The sequence below is a fragment of the Gadus macrocephalus genome, chromosome 19 (assembly GCF_031168955.1).
Source record: "Gadus macrocephalus chromosome 19, ASM3116895v1".
NCBI classification, from domain to species: Eukaryota; Metazoa; Chordata; class Actinopteri; order Gadiformes; family Gadidae; genus Gadus; species Gadus macrocephalus.
In genome coordinates, this window is record NC_082400.1 from 1,279,219 (window position 1) to 1,290,000 (window position 10,782).

Here is a 10,782-nt window from a genome sequence, read left to right on the forward strand (position 1 = left end):
AAGATGTGTGACGAGTTGAATGTCGTTTTCCGTGAAGTCATTGCAGATATCTGTAATTCAGTTTCGCCTAGTCAAAACTGAATTACAGATATCTCTAACAGTCGTTTCGACTAGTCAAAACTACATTACAGATATCTCTAACTGTCGTTTCGACTAGTCACAACTACATTACAGATATCTTGAATGAAGTTGTTGATATCTACAATGTAAATTCCGGATAGTCAAACTTAGTTAATAAATGACAATTCGGCTTGCCATAGACGGTCACCTCTCACTCTCTCTCCTTCTTCCCATTTATAAATTGCAACCGGGCAGAGCGGCGTGCGCAGCGTGCAGACGGGGCTAACAGTGAGCGGGACCCGGGACGTGCACGGGTAGCGGTCTCGTGCCGAGGGGTCTCGCCAATGTGAGAGTAGGAGGGGGGGGGGGGGGGGGGGGGGGGGGGGGGGGCGTCAGACGGGAGCGCTCCGGAAAATCCTTACTTGGTGTTTAACTGGGAGAGGAGCGGCCACGACGCCCGGGATATGAGTGGATACATTCTTCAAGTACAAATAGGTCAACCCTGGGATTACATTGATGGGCACGTGGTGGATATCTGGATCTGTTTGAAAACAGAAACCCTTGTTTTCCTCTGCGTTTTCCCCAAAGGGCCATTTCGTCCGGTCTCTGTCCCCTGCTCCGCTTGGAATATGGGCACATTGAACGCGTTTTCCCCGCTTTTTGTGAAATGGCTTGATCGTTTTTACCGTTTGAAATGAAAAGCGGCACTTTGATTCCGAATTGTGCATGTGCGCGACGTGTGCTCATCCTCGCCCAGCCCGTCGTCTGCTTTGGAAAAAAAACGCGCAAGTTTCCCGCCAACGGGAGCTGTTCGGAGCGACGGACCGCGCGGAGTTTCAGTGTTTTAAGCTCGTGGAGCGAACATGGCGAGCGGCCCAGGAGCTCGCTTGTGGTTCCCGCTGCTGTGCGCGCTGGCGCTCGAGCTGCTGGCCCCTTACGCCTCGCACCCGCAGCCGTGCCAAGTGCTGAGGCGGATCGGCCACACGGTGCGGGTCGGGGCGCTGCACCTGCAGCCGCGCCTACTGTCCGCCGCCGGGAACGAGGACCGGGACGGGGACGCGACAACAGGTGGAGACGCGAGGGCATCAGAGGGAGAACGACGGGAGTTTGAGAAGAGTGCGAGAACCAGCGCCGGTGCACCGGCCGGCTACGGGAGCATCCGAACCCGAGGTGGCACCGGCCAGAGGGGGGCTAGGAATAAGAACCTCGCACGGCAGCGCGAGGGGAACGCCTCAAAGGAGAACCGCGTGTTCGCGCCTCGGGATTCGGTTCTGCTCGCGGCCGAGGCCCTGAACCGGGACGGGGTGCTGCCCTACAACCTGACCCTGGAGCTCGTGATGGCGGTGGGCTCGGGCCTCGGGGAACTACCCGCCTTTTCGTACGCCTCCCAGGGCACCGGGGACGGCGAGGACCCGCTGTCCTTCCTGGAGAGCGTGTGCCACACGGTGGTGGTGCAGGGGGTGTCCGCCATGCTTGCCTTCCCGCGCAATCGGGACGAACTGGTCAAGCTTGAGTTCGTGTCGGTGGCGCTTCAGGTGCCCGTGGTCAGCGTGGTGCAGCACGAGTTCCCGCGCAACAGTGAGGTACGTGGCGGGAGTTTAAAGTTACTGCGACGATGTGAAGTGATTCCCACTAGTGACTTGTTGTTCCAGTAATGCTCATGCATATGTTGGTTTACTGTGGCGTCGAAGGCACGTAACGTTGTTCTGAAAATCGGCTCTCATGACGTTACGTAAGAAGTTCGGGTAATACAACGAACGAAATCAGCACCACGCTCACAGGCATGCGCACAAACGCGCGCGCGCGCAAACACACACACACACACACACACACACACACACACACACACACACACACACACACACACACACACACACACACACACACAGTGGCGATTTTAGCCTGAAATTTCTGGTGGGGCAAATTTATATGACGTCATATTACGTCAGAAAAATAGAGGTAGCTGATTATTATAACAGTAGGCCTACGTATATAGACCAGTCAGGTATACTATGGGCTGCATTTTGAGTGCCAGCAGGGAGCAGACATCCTATTTAAATACATTTCACATGCTTTAGCGCTCAGTACGACACAAAGATGTTGCCTATAATAATAATAATAATAATAATATTGCATTATATTTTAAACGCAAACGTTCCAAAGAATCTCAGAGCGCCAACATGGTACGCACTATAATATAGTGCAACGACCTCGCCGGTGACATAATCATGTCGAGTCATTAGTAGTTGAAGGTAGTTTTAATGAACCAAAAACCAGGTTACTGAAACCCGTAACGTTGTAACAACATTGTCAACATTGTCACCAACAGCTGAAAACCGGACCAAAACAAACCCCGGTTACCCCGGCAACCCCCAACACGGTCTCACTCGCGTGCAGGCCCCCACCCGTATTCTACGTAATTCTACATTACGTAGAATACGTAGATTACGCAGTTAACGTCTAGGGGCACATTTGAAATTGCCCCTAGCCTCAATGTTAACTTTGGCCGGTGTGGTTCGCGCTCATTGGTGTTTCTATGGTAACGGTGGGGCCGCGTGGGTCTTTGCCCCTCCGGAAACAGGAAACGTAAATATAGACAACGTTCATTCAAGCAAGCACACAGGCAGTAGAACACACGAATCAAATTACTCCAAAACAAGGCTATAATGCTTGTGAGTCAAGTTTATTCACACAAATGTGTACGCTACTTTGTATATAAAAAAATATATATAGTTTGCCACGAAGTAGGAATGGATTGCGCCTTCTGCTCAACAGCGCCATCTCGTGGGTCTGGTGGGGCACTGCCCCACCTGCCCCTAATGTAGAAACGCCACTGCACACACACACACACACACACACACGCACACACACACTAGACACACAAACACAAACACAAACACAAACACCGGGGCTTACGAACGTTGATTTTGCGATTTATATATTGTAGGCTACAAACATACAGACTAATTCCTTTTGATTAAAATATTTTAAGCGTATGCGCATGAATGGATAGATCGTTTACTTTTTATTTGCAAATTTCATTTCTGTAAAAAGGCAAGCACACGGACCTGGATATGTCATCTGGAGTAGTTTGCACATGACACATGACCAATACTAACACACAGGCATCATGTCTACAGGGACCTTTAAAAGATAGATGGCAGATGTAACAGATGTAACACACATGCAAACATTGACTCACTGATACATACACACTGACACACAGTGAAACACACACACACATACACACCAATGCACTCACACACACACACACACACACACACACACACACACACACACACACACACACACACACACACACACACACACACACACACACACACACACACAACACAATTTGATCACTTAGACAAACACAAATGTGTGTATGCACACACAGAAAGATACACACACAGATAGATACAAACAAACAAATAAAACAGACACACAAACACACACGCACACGCACACACACACACACACACACACACACACACACATCCTAACATCATTAGTTAGCTTGAAGGCTTCTGGGACACCTGCCACCTACAGAGCTACCATGATGTGTGACCCTGTGTGTGTGCGTGTGTGTGTGTGTGTGTGTGTGTGTGTGTGTGTGCGTGCGTGCGTGTGTGCGTACGTGTGTGAATGTACGTGTTTGTTGGGGGAGTGACAGAGAGCCTGTATGAGTGTGTGTAACACAGGGATATCTTATTTTCCTCTCTGTTAAATATGACTTGCAATCAGCAAGCAGACAGACAAACAGCCTGGCAGACAGTCAAACATGCATGCTGACACAAAGGCTGGCAGACAGACAGACATACATACTGACAGACAGACAGACAAACTGACACAAAGGCAGGCAGACAGACACAAAGAGAGGCAGGCAGACCCACAGACAGCCAAGGCAGACAGACAGGAAACAGACGGACAGTGATAGATTGATGGAAAGCATAACGGTTGGATCTTTCCCTCAAAGCCTCATCTTAAAGGTCCCATAACATGCCACCAGGTGTTGGTGATTAGCCGTTACAAGCCGTTTCTGAAATCAGCCCCTTATGACATCACAGGTGGGCGTGTCCACCTAGATGAATGACAGATAGATGAGCACCGTTTGCTACAGTCCACTGGGTAGGCTGGTAGACTGATCTATCCAGCACACATCTAGTGGGACATGCCCACCTGTGATGTCATAAGGTGCAGATTTCCAAAACGGCCTGTAACGGCTAATCCCCAACACCTGGTGGCATGTTATGGGACCTTTGAGAAAACGATAACCAAACTACAAACCACGGCCTGGAGCTGGTTGCCTGCGCTGGCGGGAGAACCGCTCCGTGGCTCTCATCCCCGGACCACCAAAATACAAAGTACATGGTGTAATATAACTAATATATATATATATATATATATATATATATATATATATATATATATACATTTATATATATATATATATATATATGTATATATATATATATATATATATATATATATACATATATACATATATATATACATATATACATATATATATACATACATATATATATATATATATATACATATATATATATATATATATATATATATATATATATATATATATATATATATATATATATATATATATATATATATATATATATGTATACATCTAAAAATGAATATATATTTGTATTTATATTTGGAATAAAATAAAACATTATCTTGCAAAATGATTATCCTGCGACGCATTTAAAATGTCAGTGGAGAGAGATCCCATTAAGGGGAGCATTATTTTGAATCCAGAACAGATCAGAGAGCAGTGGTTTGGCTGCTCAGGAGGCATCCCAGGTACATCCTGATCACAAGGACCTGCACATACATATCATTTAGATATCATTTACACATTTATTGGTAGTACTTTGTAGTCTTATTTACATTTGTATCTATCATACTCTCCACTTCCAGCCAGACTGTTCTAGTTCTCTCCCCTGCGTTTGTGTTTGTGTGCGTGCGTGCGTGCATGCTGTGTGTGTATGTGTGTGCGTGCGTGCGTGCATGCATGTGTGTGTGTGTGTGCGTTTGGTCGTGGCCAAGCCTCCAGCTTTCTAGTACATGTCATCCCCTCAACCTGCTCGGTCTACATCATCTCATCACCACCTTGCATTATTTAAACCCGGCCCCACATCATGTCAACGGCAGATTGTTTGTTGCCTTTCGATGTCAGTCCCTCTTTTGGCCGCTGAGCCACGTTTATTACTGAGAAGTGTTTGAGTCTGAACGCGTTATCTTTAGTTAATTGGTGCTACTTGCCGGTCTGCCTCTCTGGTCACCCGTTTGCGCTGGTGTCCTGGCCTGCTGTATTCCCTCCTCCATCATTAAAACGCTTCCCTTCACACACGTGTCTCAACTTTGTTTCCTGTGCTTGGCTTCTTTGGCTCTGACCGTAAGAGTATATCCATAATTCCTATGAATTTCCTTATGAAGGTACTTTGCTGTGTCACTCTCATTTCCGGTGTCAGTCATATCGATATCTTGGATGTCTTCGTACATCTATATCTTCGTACATCTTCTTATCGTTACTTAGAGTTTGGCACTCATCCTCATCGGTCATCACAGAGCCAAAGAGCTGTCTGCTATGACAGAGTAATCTCATCGGTACCAGAGAGTTCACACTCACATGTGTAGTCATCACAGAAAGGTTTCAATCTGTCTTCACCTGATGGGGATGAATACAAAGATACCACGTGTTGCTGTGATAGGACAGTAGATGGAATCGCTACAGTTGTCTCGGACCAGAACAGGCCTTGTCTTTAGAAGCAGACAGCACTTTATTCTGCCCTATCGATCTCACTCTGTTGTTGCTTCCCCAGGACTTTTTGGTCAAAAATAAAATAGCAATTAGCAAATTAGTGTTTGGGCAATTAACATATTTATAGTCCAATGTGATTCATTACACAACTTAGCTAATTGGCCCTTGTTTGAAAAGATCAAGGATCAATTTAACAGTATTGATATCCAGGTGAGTTTGTGAGTGTGTGTGTGTGTGTGTGTGTGTGTGTGTGTGTGTGTGTGTGTGTGTGTGTGTGTGTGTGTGTGTGTGTGTGTGTGTGTGTGTGTGTGTGTGTGTGTGTGTGTGAGAGGAGAGAAAGAGACAGAGAGATAGAGAGAGGGCAAGAGAAAGAGGGGGACATAGAAATAGGGAGCCAGAGAGAGAGAGAGAGAGAGAGGGCAGGACAGGGTTTTATATGACTATAAGACCTTGAGTATCGGAAGACATGCTCATTGCTGCATGATTGACTGAAAGCTGGGTTTCACTTTGGTTGATTGCTCCTTTATGCTGCTGTGCTATTATTTGTTAAAGCCCTGTCTGTGTATGCCTGTCTGACTCTTCAGTCTGCCTTCATGTCTCTGTCAGCCTGTCATTCATGATCTCATATTGTTAATAAATATGTATTCCTGATTAGGGCCCGACCGATATTGATTTTTGAGTGCCGATGCCGATGCCGATTATTTTCAGAGAAAAAAATTACGATTACGATTTAATCGGCCGATTAAAAAAAAAAAAAAAAAAAAAAAAAAAAAAACAGAAAACGTAGTTTTTGATACCTTAAATATACTTTAAACACTTTTGACGAATATGTGAATTGAATGCAGAATCTTTGAGTGTTTTAGAATACATTTACAGTCAAAAATTAGTGTAATGTAAAATGTAAAATAAATAACTAACTCCCAATGTGCTGCGCCCGTGAGCAGTGACTAACACGTGCGTGCTGAGCAGTATGGTCTCACCGTTAGAGTCTACAGTATAACAAATTAACATGGCCTGGGACCTAAAGAAAAACAGGCACAACATGCTCAAACAACGCGCCTTGTGTACATTGGTGAGGTGAGCGCGCAGCTGCCTGAGCGAGCGTGCTTTCATGTTGTACGGTAAAATTCAATCTCCTCTTTTTTACTCCAGCTAAAGTTGTTAGTTAGCAAGGCGAGTAGGAGCGCAATCTGCAGGATACTAATCGCAATAACATTTATATAAAAAAAAAATATATAAAAAAAAAATCTGTTGTAATCGGCGTCTTTTTGGCCGATGCCGATTATTTTCAAAAAGGCTATAATCGGCCGATTAAATCGGCAGGCCGATAAATCGGTCGGGCCCTATTCCTGATGTCACCAAACCATGATTATGAAGTCATGATCATATTAACTTAACTATATAAAGCAAATTTTATGTAAAAAATGATGTACCAAGATGTCATCAAATTAACTAGATCATGATGAAGGCACGATGTCATCAAATGAACAAAATCATGAAGAGGTCACGATGTCCTCAAATTATCAATAGCAATACGAACAAACTGGCTGTTTGGTGTGTGTGTGTGAGAGAGTGACAGCGTGTCTGTGAGTGAGACAGTGGGTGTGTGTGGGAGCGTCATTGTGGTTCAGTTTGCCTGTATGTGTGTGTGTGTGTGTTTGGTGTGTGTGTGTGTGTGTGAGAGAGAGTGCAAGGGAGAATATGGGACTGTGCGTGAATGTGTCTTTGTGTGTATATTTGTGAGGGTGAGTCAGTGCATGTTTGTTCATGTGTGTGTGAACATGAGCCATGCATGATGAAGCTCCGATTGGCCACACTGTCCGCAGATAGGCAGCATTATATAAATGGGGTTTAGCATCAACCCAGTGGTCTACAAACCAGATTACCCTGCAACATGGCCTCCCCACCTCCTCCCCCACCTGTCCCATACATCCAGGGCGCAGCGCATGTCAGGGTGTTGATAATCATATTCATGAGAGCGGCCAGAGTCATTGGAGGCAGAAACCATTATGTTCTACAACCCGGGTTCAACAGGAACACACTGATCTTAGAGAAGGCTTTAAGTCTACAGGAGCGCTTTAAAAACAGATCCTCCTTCTCATTGTTCTCTCCTCACCTCCCTATCTCCCCTCACACCCTCTCTGATGTTTCATTGGCTATGTCTCTGAGGCTTGCTCTCTCTCCGTTCTCCATCACCTGTTATCCAACCCCAACCTCTTTCACAACCTTTGACTCAATCGTCTGCAACATCACCTCTCAAATCTTCTCCTTCTCCTCCTCCTCCCATTAGATCGTCAACCCTCTTCCCTGCTCCTTGTCCAGATAACTTCACCTCTAGCTATTCCTTTCCATTCCTCCCTCGGTTTCTTGACACCCTGAAATCCACCTGATTTTCATTTTCCCGTTTACCCCTATCAATGTCCCTTCAATCTTTCTCCCCTTCGATCTGTCTCTCGTTTTTTCCACTCTCTGGCCCCTATTTCAATCCCTCGCTCCTTCCTCCTCCCTCTTTCTCCCTTCCTACACCGCTCTCACTCCCCTCACCTCTTCACCTCTACATCTTCCCCTCCTCTACACCACACTTCCCCTCCCTTTGATGGCTCTCTCTCAAATCACCTCTGGCTTCTCTTTCTACAGCTAACCTCCCTCCCCTCACTGGTTCTCAGATCCTCTCTTCCTCCATCCCCCGGCACATTCCTCACCTGACCTCCCCAGCGCTGTACTGTTCCATCCCTTCGTCCATCAGACGCCTTCCCACAGTGAACCTGAGGAGCAGGTCGGGATTAGACATCTTCTTCTAGGATGTCCAAAGGCAGACTGAGAGTCACACACTATAATCAGTACTCTTTCCTGTCCCCCTCCCCTATCTCTGATCGACCCTTCCTCGGACCCCTTCCCAGAATCCTCTCCACCTCCAGGTGGCGATGCGGTCGGTGGAGGCGGCCCCTGCCCGGCTCCTGTACGCCCTGCTGATGAGGAATGGCTGGTGGGACCTTAGCGTCCTGCTCTGCCAGGAGGTGGACGTCTCCCAGTTCCTCCACCTTGTGAAGAACAACACACACTTCCATCTGGGGGCCTTCGTCAACCTCACCAACACACCTACATCCTCGTCCTCCTCTTCCTCCTCATCCCCATCCTCTTCGCCACCGTCGTCCTCGTGGTCGGGCGCAGGAGTCCCAGCGGCGGGCGGAGAGGTGCGGGCGGAGACCTCGTCTTCGCTGTCGTCCGGGCCTTCTTCGTCTTTCCCCTCTTTCTTCTCGGGAGCCTCATCTTCCTCGCCGTCCTCGCCGTCCAAGTGGGACCAGCAGCAGGGTGTGATGCGCCGCCTGGAGGCTCTGAGGGACCCCCTCTCCGCCTCCTCGACGGTCGCCGTGGTGACCTTTGGCTGCGAGATGCGGGAGGTGCGGCGGCTCTGGACGCTCGCCACCCGGATGATGCTGCCGGACTTCCACTGGGTGCTGGGGGACAGCCAGAACGTGGCCGAGCTGCGGACTGAGGGGCTGCCACTGGGCCTGCTGGCCCACGGGGGGATGGGTTCCCCCTCGCTGGACCACTACGTCCAGGACGCCCTGGAGCTGGTGGCCCGCGCCGTGGGGAGCGCCGCCCTGGAGAACCCCGCAATGGCCCTCATCCCCGGGACCACCAACTGTATGGACCTCCAGGGGAGGAACGGCAGCTCTGGAGCGTACCTGGCCAGGTGAGACGGCCACTCCCACACACACCTGTCTGGAGGCGCTGAGGCGCCAGCTCTCCTTTCTTCTATTTTTCCTCCAATCAAAGGCGTAGAGCTACACATTACTCACACACAATGCTACGGGCACCAATAGATGCACTCGGTTGCAGACACGTATATGTGCAAGCGCCCGTCCAGCGCTCTAATGGTACGGTATGTGCTGAAAGCGTCATGTGATGGATGGCATTAGGCTGCATGAGGCAGTGAAGCCCAGCTGGGTGCTTTGCATTCGTCCAGGGCACAGCCCGTGAACGATGATGGAGTGCAATCACACACCACTGGGTAACAATTAGACTTTGGCCTCCCCTGCCATGATCGTCTTATAATCCCCCAATCAGCCACATAGATAGCAACAACTTGCATTACAAGGCTTGTTAAGACAGCAAGAACATTCTTTGCTATAGATGGTATTTCCCATGCAGAGTGTATAAAGACGAGAAATGGAAATCATCCCCAGTAACATACTGTGAAAACAGATACATTTGATATTTATGGGTAGACTGCAGAAACAGGGTTTGAACCGAGAACACAGAGTATGATGTGGGGGAAGAGAAGAGTCTTATCCTGATGGGACCCCATAGTCTGGGAGCGTTGAGGCTGTTCTGCTGAGGACTTCTCGAGCAGCATTCAGAGCAGGAGGCTGTATCCTTCAGGAGTGGGGAGTGGACATTTTCATCTGGGAAAATTCATCTGAACTCCATAGCTGCTATGCAATTGCTTAGCGGTAAGACATTTTAATAGTACTCGCTGCGATGGAGTTCTTAAGATCGTTGTACGATATAAACACAAATAACAGAACATCTGGTGAGCTGGTATTTGGGTTAGCCTGACTGAGGAAACAAATTGATGTCTATTCTATCATATGGGTCCAGAAAACTAAATAAAAGGCCACTGCTACAGACCTCTAAAGCAGTATCAACATATTTCCATGTTGGACCATGAAAGCGCGTGGTGTGGTGTGCTGATATATTATTTGTATTACCTTAATTTTATTTGCACATAATGTGCTGAAACAATAATTTTATTTTAAACTCATTATTCATTTATCTTTAATACCCAACTAACTTGGACTTGAGACTAACATACATTAGTTGAATACCAAGGTGCTTTTTGTATTTATGAGTAACGATTAGAGCTGTAATTCAGGCCATGTAGAGGGGGGTAACTAAAGGAAAGGCTTTCAGTGTTTAGTGAG

General features: G+C 47.3%; 1 protein-coding gene across 1 annotated transcript in view; it reads left to right on the plus strand.

Annotated features, from left to right (window-relative positions):
- Positions 1 to 471: 471 nt before the first annotated feature.
- grin3a (glutamate receptor, ionotropic, N-methyl-D-aspartate 3A) overlaps positions 472 to 10,782 on the plus strand; it is a 106,540-nt gene continuing 96,229 nt past the window's right edge. Inside the window, exons 1-2 of the mRNA XM_060038834.1 lie at positions 472 to 1,643; positions 8,755 to 9,551. Of these exons, the coding sequence (XP_059894817.1) occupies positions 924 to 1,643; positions 8,755 to 9,551 (1,517 nt within the window). The 5' untranslated portion in view covers positions 472 to 923. The remainder of the gene's footprint in view (positions 1,644 to 8,754; positions 9,552 to 10,782) is intronic.